At 27.5% G+C, this 15,563-nt stretch overlaps 5 protein-coding genes across 5 annotated transcripts; 3 read left to right on the forward strand and 2 right to left on the reverse strand. All coding sequences in view use genetic code 12, as the record gives it.

The window, feature by feature from the left end:
* Nucleotides 1-290: 290 nt before the first annotated feature.
* On the reverse strand, nt 291-2,420 carry POX1-3 (acyl-CoA oxidase; the record flags this gene model as incomplete). The annotated part of the gene is made up of 1 exon (XM_051764198.1): nt 291-2,420. The coding sequence occupies one exon, from the start codon at nt 2,418-2,420 to the stop codon at nt 291-293; it is 2,130 nt and encodes a 709-aa protein (XP_051619653.1).
* A 3,739-nt stretch (nt 2,421-6,159) lies between these two features.
* On the forward strand, nt 6,160-7,398 carry RNA1 (GTPase-activating protein; the record flags this gene model as incomplete). The annotated part of the gene is made up of 1 exon (XM_051764199.1): nt 6,160-7,398. The coding sequence occupies one exon, from the start codon at nt 6,160-6,162 to the stop codon at nt 7,396-7,398; it is 1,239 nt and encodes a 412-aa protein (XP_051619654.1).
* A 202-nt stretch (nt 7,399-7,600) lies between these two features.
* RAD50 (MRX complex DNA-binding subunit) lies at nt 7,601-11,527 on the forward strand (the record flags this gene model as incomplete). The annotated part of the gene is made up of 1 exon (XM_051764200.1): nt 7,601-11,527. The coding sequence occupies one exon, from the start codon at nt 7,601-7,603 to the stop codon at nt 11,525-11,527; it is 3,927 nt and encodes a 1,308-aa protein (XP_051619655.1).
* An 18-nt stretch (nt 11,528-11,545) lies between these two features.
* Nucleotides 11,546-12,666, reverse strand: KGF54_003596 (uncharacterized protein; the record flags this gene model as incomplete). Its single annotated transcript, XM_051764201.1, has 2 exons — nt 11,546-12,439; nt 12,664-12,666. 2 exons carry the CDS (start codon nt 12,664-12,666, stop codon nt 11,546-11,548), a joined length of 897 nt encoding a protein of 298 aa, XP_051619656.1.
* A 277-nt stretch (nt 12,667-12,943) lies between these two features.
* On the forward strand, nt 12,944-15,412 carry KGF54_003597 (RNA-binding ribosome biosynthesis protein; the record flags this gene model as incomplete). Its single annotated transcript, XM_051764202.1, has 1 exon — nt 12,944-15,412. The coding sequence occupies one exon, from the start codon at nt 12,944-12,946 to the stop codon at nt 15,410-15,412; it is 2,469 nt and encodes an 822-aa protein (XP_051619657.1).
* Between the last annotated feature and the right edge of the window lie 151 nt (nt 15,413-15,563).

Consider the following 15,563-nt stretch of genomic DNA (forward strand, 5'->3'; position numbering starts at 1 on the left):
GAATTAATCTTTTCAAAAAATAAAAGATTATTTAGTGTTAATCGAAACTGAAAAATTATTTAAAGTTTTGTTTAGTAGAAACGCGGAAATTTAATATTCCATTGATAAAATAATATTATGTCAAAATTCCGCACTAATAAAATTTTTTTCTTATGATTAAAAAGAAGAAATCTACAAGATATTGAAAATTAAACAAATTCAAAACTATTTCATTAAAATATACATAAAAATTGAGAAACTAAGAGAAATAATCAATATCAAACTGATTTATTCTTCCAGCTTTAGATAACTTATCTTGATAAAATTTCACCAGCTTCTAAAGTTTTTTCGTTTCTTTCTCTATCATTTAATGATGGTCTATTCAACATAGCTTCTAATGCAGCTGAATATGGAGCTTTAGTATTCTTTGGTGGGTTTAAGTTTTTAACTAAATCAAAGTAGTTTTCATAAATATCACCATCGTAATTACCAATTGGAGCATTGATCATCATGTCTGATTGTTGGAAACCATCAGTTAAACCAACAACATTTGGTCTGATTTCTCTACATAATTTTGGAATTTGGTCTTTGGCTAATTCAGCAATAGCATTGGTTGAAGCAACATTGAAAGCTAAGAAAAATCCTGAGTATTTATCTAAAACAACTGCAGCTGCATATAATTGACCTAATTGGTATAAGTATGGTTTAATATCAGTATATTCTGTTTCATCAACTCTTCTAGTATATTCAGTTAATAAGTAATGATGAGCTTTTAATTTTGAAATAATAACTAATTCTGCACCAGCATAATCAAATGATTCTTTTCTTACTGTTTTAGAAGCTTCATAACCTAATCTTATAATAGTAACTTCAATAGCTTTAATGAATTTTTTAATATCACCAATATCTGAAGCATTATTTAAAATAACTTTATCAGCTCCTGAACCAGTATATTCTTTTAATTGATTTAAGAAATCTGATGAACCTTTAACAACTTTTCCATCTTCTTCAATAGCTATTATATGTTTAACTAATGGTTTACCAATGTTAATACCTAAAACATTGTTATCACCTTCCCAAGTACATTGGACAACCCAATCATTATAAGCTCTTCCAAAACCATTATAACCTGAGTAACCATGACCACCACATGCTTGTCTACATTGATCAATTGCTTCAGCGGCTAACCAAGTACAAGTTGATTTTAATGAACCAGAATCAATAAATAATGATTTCATTGAATCAATAGCTTTCATAATACCAGCTTCATCATTTTCATCAACTGCATCATCTAATTCTAATAAAGTATCACCAATAGTTGATTCAACTTTTAATGCACCTGCAGAAATAACATAAGCAGCAGCTAAGTATGGTAATAATCTCTTTTGATGTAATGGATAATCTAATAATTGAGTTTCTAATGCATCTTCATCATCTGGATCAACATTGTCACCTTTAAATTGTCTTCTACCAATAGCATATCTTAAAGCAATAGTGGCAACTCTTGCAATCATTCTGTATGAATCTAAAACCATCATAACTCTACCACCTAATAAAGCTGAATATGATAATTGTTCTAATGGTGGTAAAATAACATCACCATCTCTGGCAACTTTACAGAACTTTTGTAACATAAAGAATCTTGGAATTCTAACTGATGAAAATTGAATCCAACCGTTATCAATACCATCTCTACCCATTTTAGCACCAATATCACCAACAGTAACACCTGGCATTATATCATGATTTGAATCTCTTAATGGAACAACGAAAGTTTTAACACCATAATCTTCACCATCGACAATTAATCTGGCATAAACGGTACAATGAGTAGCTGAATGAGCAGCACCACCAATCCACCATTTAGTTGCACCAATGTGAGGAGTATTAATAACAAATTCATCACTTTCTTTGTCAAAAGTAGCAGTAGTTTCAATACCCATAACATTTGAACCATGAGCTAATTCAGTCATACCAAAACAACCATAAATACCTTTAATATGAGCAGTTTCTTTATCTAAAGCCCAATATTTTAATTGTTCATAAGTACCATTACCTCTAATACATGAAATGAATAAACCTAAATTAACACCAATTCTTGTTGAAACAGCTGGATCAAAAACACCAATTAAAGATAATCTTCTATTGAAAGTATCAATAGAATCAGTTTCTAAATATCTTGAAACTCTATTTATTTTTAAAGCAGTTAAAGCTCTTAATTGATCTTTTGACATATCATAATATGAACCATCAGTCCATAAAACTGGATCTCTTTCCATTTGTTGTTGTAATGATTTAACTAATTCAGCTCTTTCTTTTGAACCTTCTAAGAAATATTGTAATTCTTGAACATTTACTTTTTGTGCAGCTCTTTCTTGTTGAATAGAACTTCTTGGATCAGGTCCTTTTGATAAATTAACATTTTTTTGTGTAAATACCATTTTGACTTTTGTAAATTATATTATATTATATTTGTGAATATGTTAATATGTGTGTAATAATTAAATTAAGATTGTAAATTGTAAATTATATATATGTATAAAATAAATAAGTAAAACTAATGATGAAAAAAAAGAAAAGAAGTAAAAAAAAAAAAAATGAAAAATTTGAAATGAAAATCTGGGGGAATAATTTGATATTTTTATATAAATTTAATAAGTAGAATAATTAATATTTAAATTTTAACATTTATTTTAATTTTTCACAGGGGAATATTTAATTTTTATGGAGAAATTTAAAAATAATGTACTAATTTGGTAGCATCTGACTCTTATATAATATTATTGTTCCATAGGATTATTATTTATAAATAATATGATACACAAAAACTATATTAAATATATAATAAAATACTCCACTAATTTTTAAATATCACATTGAAAAAGTAATATTCAATTTAACTCCGTTTCAGACAGATTAATTTGTAGTGCAGTTTAGTACGAATAATGAAATGTTACTGAATTTGATCTCAAACTGACACTTTTTGTCATTTCATTACGAGGTATGAAATTGACTACTAAATTTGTCTACAAAAACCTTGATAATTATTCAAGTAGCGGTATCGAATACTATACAATTAATCTACTATATAGTAATAATTAATGCACATGCCAATATTGATCATATGTAAATTAAATCACCTGTTTTTATTAATCTTAGAAATCAATGTAAGTTTAGGATATAGATTTAAGAGTTGAATTTTAATTAGATCGCTTATATTGAATTGGTTACCATACTAATGAAAAAAAAGTCCGAATGAATTAATAAAGTCATTCTCGTATTATTTTCAATCAAAACCAATAGAGAGGGGAGGATTTTATAACAATATAAGTTTCATTTTTATCTTATTACCGAGGAATCAATTTTCCTCGGTAAATTTTACACGTGACTGCACATTCATAGTGTATTTTGTTCATTTTTGTTTCTGTACTGAATTCCAGAATGCGCGACAATAGTTGTTTAAATTTATTAATTTTCAAATTTCAATAGTACAGAAAGTGTCTCACAATTATCGAAGGCAAATAGAACTGAATACTTTGAGTATCACTCACCTCGGTCAGAGAGTGAGACATGACCCATCACACCTTTTGATGGTCTCAAGAATCATCTTTGGATTTCTGTAGAATGTTAAGATGTAAGCATGATCTTTCAATTAGGTGGTATGATTTGCAAAAATGAAATAAAAAGTAAAAATTAAACTAAGAAAAATAAAAAAATTCATCGGTTTCAAAATAATAAATTTAAAAAAAATAAAAAAACCGTTTTATTTTATTTCATTTTAAAATAAGAATTTTTTTTTAAATTCTTAAATATGTCATAATTATTTTTATCAGTTTTATTGATGTTAATAATTTAATTGTCTTATAGATATTAGTTTCTAACTATTGATAAATTACTTGATATATTAGAATTTTGTTTATTATATAATAAAATTCATCTTAATATTAAAATTGTCTAAATATTATACAATGTACTAATTTCTGAAATGTGGGGTACATTATTATAGATTAACGTAGATTATTTGAAAAATTAGAAATCGAAATAAAGTCAAATCATGAACTAATTCATTTGAATCATATTAAAAACTTATCCCTTAAATATATTTATAATTGAAGATAAGTCAAATAGGGTATGGAGACAAAAATCAAAAACAAATAAAATAATTTTTTAGCGGTATATGAAAAATTGTCCTGTCAATTATTCGTTAAAATTTACCTACCGTTTAAGTAGATATTTTTATAAGTCAGTAGTGTAAATTAAATAAAAAATTGCGTTCAAAATTAATTACAGAATTTCTTTTGATCATTTTTTTTGCAACCGAATATTATCAAGAGAACCTGAAACAGCCGCTGATGATGAAGTACTGAATCTCTTGACAAACCCAGCCGTTTGTCAGTGATTTGCGACTGACTGAACTTTTATCATTACGCTTATATATTTAACAACTTTTCACCAGGAGGTATTAAAAAGATCCATCATACACCCTTATGAGGCTTATCTATTGTTGAGACGTGGTATAGTCTATTTCTTGTCTTCTCATATTAATTATCTTTTTATTATTTGAAAACACACCTTGTAAATAAATAAAATTTTTTTAAATTTCAACTTTTTTATTTAAATATGCTCATAATTGTCTAAGAATAATTTTATAATCTACTTCTATATTTTCGTATGGTGTTAATAGAATTTGTTCAGGAGAGAGCTCATTTGGCGTTGATTCTGGGCTTTATTAGATTGATATAAAACAGTTGAGTCGGTCAAACCTATAGTACATTCGTTAACAAAATCAAGAGCAGAGTCCATTAATATTATCCCATAATAAATACCGTGGTAAGAATTGATCCACTATTTGATAGAAAAATTTGTATCAGATGTTACCCTACTTTTAAATCTCATATAAAGATGTGTGAGTAGTCTATCCATCACAAGAAACAAAGATAGAGTAAAATACAACGAATGGGTTGCAAGAAATTTATCGACGAAGTTCATCAAAGGTAGATTGTTGATTACAACACAATTCTTATAAAAATCGTTCCATCTAATCACAAAAAAAGTAACATGGATTTTGCAGCTCACATAAGAATCAAAGAATCGAGATTCAGCATTAGAATCTGGAATTCTTTGGTGCATTTTAAATAAAACATGTCTTCTAACAATTATTAAATATTTATTATTCTCTATGTACAACGTTTGAATGTATGATGGATGACTTTATCAATTGAGATTGTTCCGGTATAATTAGGTATAATTAGTTGATAAATTCAAATTTAGAAGCATTTATCCATTTCTTCCAATGATAGTTCCCATTAAAACACGAGTTTTCTTCTATGATGATAAGACAATCAATATGAATGACTGTCCTATAATTGTGGTACTAACATATCCATTAATGGAGATTGAATAAATAAAACACCTAAACCAAATAAAGCAACTTGTGTACCAATAGTAAAAGCTGGTGAGTTTCTGATTTTTTCAAAAGTTGAAGCTTCTTTTTTTGCTGCTGGTGGAGCTCTTGCTTGAAAATTCATAATTATTTGCTGTGAAGTGATATATTAACTAATAGTACTTTTTTGTTGCGTACTAATATTAAATATGTTTAATGTTTCGTGATGAAAGTTTTTTTGTATTTTTGACCTTTTTGCACATCATCAAAATATCAAAGTCTGTTAGTAATACACAGAAGAGAAAATAATAATATAATATACGTGGAAAGAATAAAGAAGTGTCTTATACCCAAGATCAGTATATATATTTGAGAAGATAACATGAAGTTCTGCCATAGGAAATGCTTAGATAATTAACTATCATATTTAATGTAAATATATCACATATATGATAATAGAATTACATACAATTCACGTGACGCTGCACGTGATTGCGGTATTTGATAATAATAAAATACTAGAAGACTTGTTATACAACCACAGCATATATTAAATGACGAAATGACGTAAAAATGATAATTAAAATAAAATTGCTATTAAAGACCCGATGTGTGTAAACATAGACTAAGGATACAAAAAACAGAGGGAGGAAGAGGTAGGCAAGAATATATATACTAGTATGGTATGTAGTTCACGTGATAAGTAATTATTATAACTACCATCTCGTTTTTGGTAACAAAGTCAATGTTTAAATAAATTCTATTCAAACTAGTATATCAACAAGTACTGAATAAATATGTCATTGTTTGACTCAGAGTTTGATATCAAACCAGAAAATACATTTTCTATTGCAGGAAAGCAAATAAAGTTTAATACAAAAGAAGATATTGAACCATACATCAAAAAATTGAATGAAGTTTCCAATTTACAAAAAATAGATTTTTCAGGAAATACAATTGGTATTGAAGCATCAAAAGAATTAAGTGAAGCATTAGTTAATCATAAGGATATCCTTGAAATTAATTTCTCAGACTTATATACCGGTAGATTAAATACTGAAATCCCACAATCATTACAATATTTATTACCTGCATTATTAAAATTACCAAATTTAAAATTTATAAATTTAAGTGATAATGCATTTGGTTTACAAACTATTGATCCAATTGAAGAGTATATTGCCAAAGCTGTAACTCTAGACCATTTAATTTTATCTAATAATGGTATGGGTCCATTTGCTGGTGCTCGAATTGGTGGATCATTATTTAAATTATCAAATGCTAAGAAAGAAAAGAAATACAGCTCATTAAAAACATTCATTTGTGGAAGAAATAGATTGGAGAATGGTTCAATAAACTATTTAGCAGTTGGATTAAGAAATCACGAAGATTTAGAAACTGTAAGATTATATCAAAATGGTATCAGACCAGCAGGTATTTCGAAATTAATCGAAAAAGGATTAAGTCATAACAAAAAATTAAAAGTATTAGATTTACAAGATAATACAATTACTACATCTGGTGCTATAAAGTTAGCTGAATCAATATCTAACTGGCCAGATTTGGTAGAATTAAATTTAAATGATTCATTGTTGAAAAACAAAGGTTCATTAGAAGTTGTAAGGGCACTTTCAAAAGATAAAAAGGAAAAATTAACAATCTTAAAATTACAATATAATGAATTAGAATCAGATAGTTTAATTGTATTAGCTGAATTAATCAGTGATAAATTACCAAATTTAAAAAGCTTGGAGTTAAATGGTAATAGATTTGAAGAAGATTCTGAACATCTTACTACAATTACTGATATATTTGAAGAAAGAGGATTTGGTGAGTTAGATGAATTAGATGAATTAGAAGAATTAGACAGTGAGGAGGAAGATGAAGATGATGAAGATGAAGATGAAGCAGATGCATTAGAGGAAGATCTTGATTTAGATCAATTAGAACTTGATCTTTCTGGAGTTTCACTTGAAAATAAAGATAAAGGAGTTGATGAAATTGCTGATGAATTATCCAAAACTCATATTGATTAATAGATAGAGTTATATAGATACTGTTTATAATACATACGTACATTATTTTCCCCATGAACATTATTAATTTCTATTGTTACAAATCTGAAACGCACACTTTAAAATTACGAGGGCTAAATTTATAATGCGAAAATTTAATTTCTTATAAAATCTCTACACGTCTATATATATCAATCTTTTTACAACCAAAGTCAATTCTTGCATGTCAAGTATCTACAAACTATCAATAAAAGGGATTAGAGCATTTGAACCAGAATCAGATGAGACTATACAATTTGGGTTTCCTTTAACTTTAATTTGTGGTCAAAATGGTTGTGGTAAAACTACAATTATAGAATGTTTAAAATATGCAACTACAGGTAATTTACCACCAAACTCAAAAGGTGGAGCGTTTGTACATGATCCAAGTTTAAGTTCTCGTGTTCAAACTACCGGTCAAGTAAAATTAGCTTTCAAAGATGCAAAAGGAAGATCAATGATTACAACAAGAACAGTTCAAGCTAGTAATAAAAATACCAAAAGTGGAGCAGGTGCAGGAAATGTTACATTTAAGACCTTAGAAGGTCAATTAGCTTCTATTGAGCATGGACAAAAGATCAGTATATCATCAAAGAATGCGGAATTAGACTCACAAATTCCCGCATTTCTTGGAGCATCACCAGCTATATTAGATAATGTTATATTTTGTCATCAAGATGATAGTTTATGGCCATTAAGTGAAGCATCAGTATTGAAAAAGAAATTTGATGACATTTTTGAAGCTTCAAAATTCACAAAAGTCATTGATAATTTAAAAACTATTAGAAAAGATATGGCAGTTGATATAAAATTGATTGAACAAAGTGTAAATCATTTAAAAGTTGATAAAGATCGTGCAAAAAAGATTAAAGAACGTTTAACGGGAATGGAAGAATCAGCAAATATTTTTGAAGTTGAAATTAGTGATTTAAGTCTTAGAATTGTAGAAAAGCAAAGAGAAGCTGATAATTTATTTGCTACTAACCAAGAATTTCAAAAAATTTTAAGTGATTACGAAAATTTATTAATGAAAAAATCTTCATTAGAAGATAACATTTCAAACTTGGAAAAAACAATTGATATACTACCAGATACTAACGAAGAATTATATAATAAACAAGAAAATTTTGCATCTTTAGTTGATGAAAAAAATAATTCGATCGAAAAATATCAAATTGTTGGTAAAGATTTAGAGTCTGACTTGAAAGTTGAAACTAATCATTACAATGAATTAATTAGGTTGGACGGTTCATTAAAAGCTAAAAAGGCAGAATATGATGTTAATGTTGATAAAATGAATGAGGTAGTCTCTGATAATTCTGATAAATTAAAAGTAGAATTGACACAAGATGATTTAACCAACAGAGGTAATTTCAAAAATGCTCTTGAAAAGCAAAATACTCAAATTCAAAATAGTCAAAAAGAATTGGTCCGTCAAAACAAGGCAAATGAATCTGAAAAGCAATCACAACTTCAAGAAACTATCAATTCCATTTTGAAAGAAGAACAAAATTTAGAATTTGTCAATAATGATTTACAAAAGAATAAACAAAATTTATATGTTTTAAAGAGAAAATTAGATTCGAGTACAAATGATGAATCAGAACTTATAGCCAAAAAGGAAGAATTAACTCAAGCAACTCAGGCATTAAATGATAAAAAATCTAAAAATGAATCAAAAGATCTTGATATAAAAATGATGGACTCAAATACAGAAATTTCAAAATTAGAATTTGAATTAGATGAAATTTCAAAAAAATTACTGACTAGTAATAAGCAATCAGAATTAAGATCGAAATTGACGTTTTTAGAAGATTCAGTGAAAACTAAAAATGAAGAAATTGTAAAAACTTTGCAAAAATTAAATGATGATTATAAATTATTGATTGGTGAAGATATTGAAATTGAATTAGCTGAAGCTAAATATAATGATAAATTTTCAGAACTTTCAACTGATGTTGACGATCAACAAAAGAAAGTCTTTAGTGTACAAAGTGAGCTAGAATCATTGAAAAGTTCAAGAGTCAAAATAGATAATGATAGATCTGAAAATGATGCTAAAATATCCTCTTTGAAAGATGAAATTACCAAAGTTATTGATGATGATAATGTTGATGCATATGAAAGTATTGTTCAAGAATTGGAAGATGATTATAGAAATGTTACGGAAGACGTCAATACATTTGAAGTTACTAAAAGTTATGGTCAATCTGCAATTGATATGGCTGAAAAAAATAAATGTTGTTTATTGTGTAAAAGAATGTTTGATAATCCAGCTTTGAAAAAATTTATTGAAGAATTGAAACAAGGGTTTGATGAATCTAAAATTCAAGAAGTTAAATCAAGGGCTGATGAAATTGGTAAAGAACTTAATGAAGTTAAAAAAATTGGATTAAAGGTTATAACTTATAGAGAATGTGTTGCATTAAAACCTACATTTGATAATCAACTTGTCGAACTTAATAATAAGCAAAACGCTTTGAACGACACCCTTAAAAAAGAAGTTAAAAAACTTGAAAACTTAAAAGCGTCCTTTGATTCAGCTTCAATATTGAAAAAGCCTTTAGCAGATGCAACTAGATTAAATTTAGAAGTTCATGATCTCGATTTACAAATTGATGATCTTAATGATGATCTTGGAGGTTTTGGAACTGCTGTAGCTTCAATCGGAGAATTACAAAAACAACAACAAGATGCAAATACAAAAATTAGAGATTTAAGACATGATTTAAATGCTTCAATGGAAGAGAAAAATAAACTTCAAAGAGAGTTACAAAAGTTGGAAAATAAAGTCAAAGATACTAAATTAATCATAAGTAATCTCGAAAGATCATTAGCTGATGTGCAAAATATCAAAAAAAATATTTCTGATTTGGATTCAACTATCTCAAACGATGAAACAAAATCAAATGAACTTCAATCAAGTTTGAAAGATAGAAAAGATAAAAAAGATCAGCAGTCTCATGAATTAAAACAAATACAAGATGAAAATAATAAGCAAGAATATAAAATTCAAAAGGAAGTACAATTTTTCTCAGACTTGCTATCCAAATTCTCATCACTTGATAATGCTATAAAAGGTTTTGAAATGAATGTATTATCAAAACTTCAAGAGAATACATTACAAATGGAAAAAGTTTTAAAAGAATGTGAATCAATCAAATCAAAAATTACTGATAATTCAAGTACCATCAAATCATTAGAGAAAGAAGTCATGGATTCTTCACGTATTAAACATAATATAATGGCAAATATCGATTATAGAGCTCAAGTAAGTAGATTAGATGAAACAGATTTTCAATTGAATGCATTGGATATTGATAATGCACATTTGAAAAAACAAGAATATCAAGAAAACTCAAATAAAATTAGAGGTGAACTTACCGATTTAAATACTCAACATGCTGGTAAAGTTGGTGAAGTTAAACAAATTAAAGATCAAATTGCAAATATGAATAAAGAATTAGCAACAGAATATAAAAACGTCGATAATTTACATCGTGAAGAATGGATTAAATTACAAACTAATTTATTAGTTTCAAATGATATACAAAATTATTCAAAAGCTTTAGATAATGCAATTATGAAATTTCATAGTATTAAAATGGAAGATATAAATAGAATCTTGAATGAATTGTGGTCTCAAACTTATAAAGGTTCAGATATTTCAACAATTGCAATAAAAAGTGATGTTAATTTACAAGCAAAAGGTAATAGATCATATAATTATCGTGTTGTAATGGTTAAAGATTCAAACGAATTAGATATGAGAGGTAGATGTTCTGCTGGTCAGAAAGTTTTAGCAAGTATATTAATTAGATTAGCATTGGCTGAGTGTTTTGGAGCAAATTGTGGTATGATTGCATTGGATGAACCAACAACAAATTTAGATAATGAAAATGCAGAAGCATTAGCTGCAGCATTAAATAAAATTATTGAATATAGGAAACAACAATCAAATTTTCAATTAATTGTTATTACTCATGATGAAAAATTTTTAACTCATATTCAAGGTGATAGGTTTACTGATCATTTTTATAGAATTGAAAGAGATGAAAAAAGTAAATCAAGAATTTATTCGATACCAATTAGTAGAATTCAAGAATTTTAGAAATTTAAATGGTTGTGTTTATTTAGTCGGTTTTTTCTTTTTACTATGTAATCTAATAAATGAAGTTGATGAATTTTTAATGTTAAGCTCATTATTAGTATTATTATTATTATTATTATTATCACCTGTAGCACCTGTAGCAGCAGAAACTCTTGAATTATTATAATTATTATTCTCAGTTTTAATTTGAGTAATAATTTTATCCTTATGAACCCATAAATGTTCTAAATACCTTTCTAATTTTTTTCTTTTATGAGGTATTCTACCTAATGATCTAATTTTAACATATACTAAAATAGTAATTGGTTTTGAAGAAGCAAAAATCTCTGATAATGTAGGAGGCTGATAATTTAATTCAGTGGAGTTCTCACCAGGACGACAATAAATTAAAGTTAGATCATATAAATTTGAAAACGGATGTGGTTTGAATTTAGTTAAAGCAGTAATAATATTATAAAAACTCGAATACCTGGGGTACAATAAATTATCCAATTTTGGTAGAAAGTACTTATGACCAACTTGTCTTTGTATATTGTAATTATTTTCACTCCATATATTAACTTCAGGAAATAAAATAATCCATTCAAAAAATTTACTTCTTAAAAATTGTGCAAAAATATAAAGTATAGATTTTTCTTCAATTTCCCAATTTTCATCAGTTTTTAATAAATTGAAAAGAATTTTAATATTTGGTATTCTCCAAACTAGGAACCATGAAAAAAAATTTACAATTGGTAATGATAAATCCTTTTGATTTGATCCTATGAATGAGTCTTTATCTGATCTTGTTGATAACCTTGATAAATGTTGGATGACAAAAAAATCAACTAATGATGAATGATTACTTAATAATATTGCAGGATTTGGACTAATTTCATCACCTAAAACTTTTATTCTAACTTTATTTAAATGCTAAAACCTTGAGTTAGTAAATATCTTTTTGCCGTGACTGCTTTAATTTTGTTTCACTTACAATTAAATAAAGACTTAAATCCCAAAAATAATTACCAAATCTATTCTTGATATAATTTGAGGAATCTGGAAAAATGGTTGCCAAAATAGTTGTAAAAAATGCAATCATATGATAAACAATTAAATAACTAGTTAATAGTAAAATAGTTGTAAATCCTTTAAACCATATTTTAAAATTAACTCTTTGATCTCTTCTTAAACCTAAATGATCTATCAACTCCATTATTTTAATTGATCTTGTGATAACCAAACTAATTTAATGATACAACCCCTTAACAAAAATTGAAAAAATTGGTTGTAAAATAAAAATAATTGACAAAAATAAAAATCATTACACAAAAATGCAAGATTAATTAAATAGAGTACAAATATAAAACTCATCTCTATACATTTGATTTATAACTTAATTTATTAAATTATCAATTAACAAAACCAATTTTCAAAATGTCACGTTTGATAGTTAGGGGATTACCAAAATATTATACTGAAGATAATTTGAGAAATCATTTCAATAAGCAAGGAGAAGTTACAGATGTCAAATTAGTTAAACAGAAAAATGGAGAATCAAGAAGATTTGCATTTATTGGTTATAAATCAAATGAATCAGCTGAGAAAGCAGTTAAATTTTTTAATAGATCATTTATAGATACAGCAAGAATAGATGTTGAAATTGCAAAATCATTTTCGGATCCAGATGTTCCAATTTCATCAAGAGAAAGAAGAAGAAGAGATAATGAAAGATTGAAAAGACAACAAGAACAAATATTAGAACAAGAAGAAAGAATGGCTAAGAAACAAAAGACAAAACCTAAATCAATAATAGAACAAGAAATGGAAAACGATCCTAAATTTAAAGAATATATGGAAGTGATGAAGCCTTCTCATGAAGTTAAATCTTGGGCAAATGATACAATAGCTGATGGATCTGGTGGACCTTCAAATGCAGAATTGGAGAAGGCATTAAATGGTGAAGTATCTGAACCAGTAAATAATTCTTATAATGTGATAGAAACAAAAGAAAATGAAAGTGATGATGAATATAATGATTTCAATGAACCACAAGCAGATGAAGTTGAGGAGGATGAAGAAGAAGAAATGATACCTTTAAATGAAGTAGAAAATGAAGTTGCTAAAGACGAGAACGTCTCAGATTTGGATTGGTTGAAATCTAAAAGTATACGTATAAAAGAAAATGGAGAAGTAGCTGAAGCTGCCAAAGATGATCAAGAAGATACACAAGTGGACGAATCAATACAAGAAGAAGTCGAAATACCCAAGAGTGAACAAGAAAAATCCCTTGAAAAAATACAGGAGACTGGACGTTTGTTTATCAGAAACATACTGTATGATGCAAAAGAAGAAGATTTTAGAAATCTATTTCTGAAATATGGATCGTTAGAAGAAGTTCATGTTGCAATTGATACAAGAACAGGTAAATCAAAAGGTTTTGTATATATTCAATTCAATAACACTGAAGATGCAGTAAATGCATTTGAATCACAAGATAAACAAATTTTCCAGGGTAGACTTTTACATATTTTGCCAGCTGATAAAAAGAAAAGTCATAGATTAGATGAATTTGACTTGAAAAATCTACCTTTAAAGAAACAAAGAGAGTTGAAAAAGAAAGAACAAGCTGCCAAAACACAATTTAGTTGGAATAGTCTTTATATGAACACAGATGCAGTGATGGAGTCAATGGCTGCAAAATTAGGTGTTTCCAAATCTCAATTGATTGATCCAGAAAATTCAAGTTCAGCAGTTAAACAAGCATTAGCAGAAGCTCATGTTATAGGTGATGTAAGAAAATTTTTTGAAGATAAAGGAGTTGATTTAACAAGTTTTAACAATAAAGATAGAGATGATAAAATTATATTGGTGAAGAATTTTGCATTTGGTACAACTATAGAAGAACTAGGTGAAACATTCTCACAATATGGACCAATTAAACGAATGATAATGCCACCGGCAGGTACAATTGCAATCGTAGAATTTAAAGATGCACCAAGTGCAAGAGCTGCATTCACTAAATTAGCATATAAAAGATTTGGTACAAGTATACTATACTTGGAAAAAGGTCCAAAAGATTTATTCACTCGTGAACCAACATCAGTTGAGAGTGTGGAAGTTAAAGAACCAGAGACTGAAAATGTTGTTGAAGCCAAAATTTCGGTCAATGATATTATGGGCGAACCACAAACCGAGCAAGAAGAAGCAATTCAAGGATCTTCAGTTTCTATTTTCGTTAAGAATCTTAATTTTTCAACTACTGTTCAACAATTATCAGATCTTTTCAAACCATTACCAGGGTTTGTAAATGCAACAGTTAAAACTAAACCAGATCCAAAAAACTCCGGTAAAACTTTAAGTATGGGTTTTGGATTTGTTGAATTCAAATCACAAGCTCAAGCTAATGCTGCAATTTCAACATTGGATGGTCATGTATTAGACGGTCATAAATTACAATTAAAAATATCACACAAGCAATCAACCTCATCAACTTCATCCACCACATCAAAATCAAACAAATCTACTAAAATACTTATCAAAAATTTACCATTCGAAGCTACAAGAAAAGATCTTTTGGAATTATTTGGTGCTTTCGGTCAATTGAAGTCAGTTAGAGTACCTAAAAAATTCGATCAAACAGCAAGAGGGTTTGCATTCATTGAATTCAATTTACTTAAAGAAGCAGAAAATGCAATGAAACAATTAGAAGGTGTTCATTTATTAGGTAGAAGATTAGTTATGCAATATGCTGAAAAGGATTCTGAAAATGCTGAAGCAGAGATTGAAAAAATGACCAAAAAAGTTAAAAAACAAATGGGTACTCAAAATTTAGCTGCTGCTAGATTAGCTGGGAAATCTAGAATTGAACTAGAAGAGAAAACTAATGAATTTGATGAATTTTGAAATAGATGAAAATTATTGAATAGTAATTTATAGAATAATCTAGTACAAAATAAACTTTATCAAATTTCGCAACAATTAAAAAAAAAATTGTACAATTGTTTTATTATTATATATAATAGTAGGCACATTTCCATTAAAACTTACAATTCCA

The sequence above is a fragment of the Candida jiufengensis genome (assembly GCF_024610255.1).
Source record: "Candida jiufengensis strain CBS 10846 chromosome Unknown scaffold2, whole genome shotgun sequence".
Classification (NCBI taxonomy): Eukaryota; Fungi; Ascomycota; class Pichiomycetes; order Serinales; family Debaryomycetaceae; genus Lodderomyces; species Lodderomyces jiufengensis.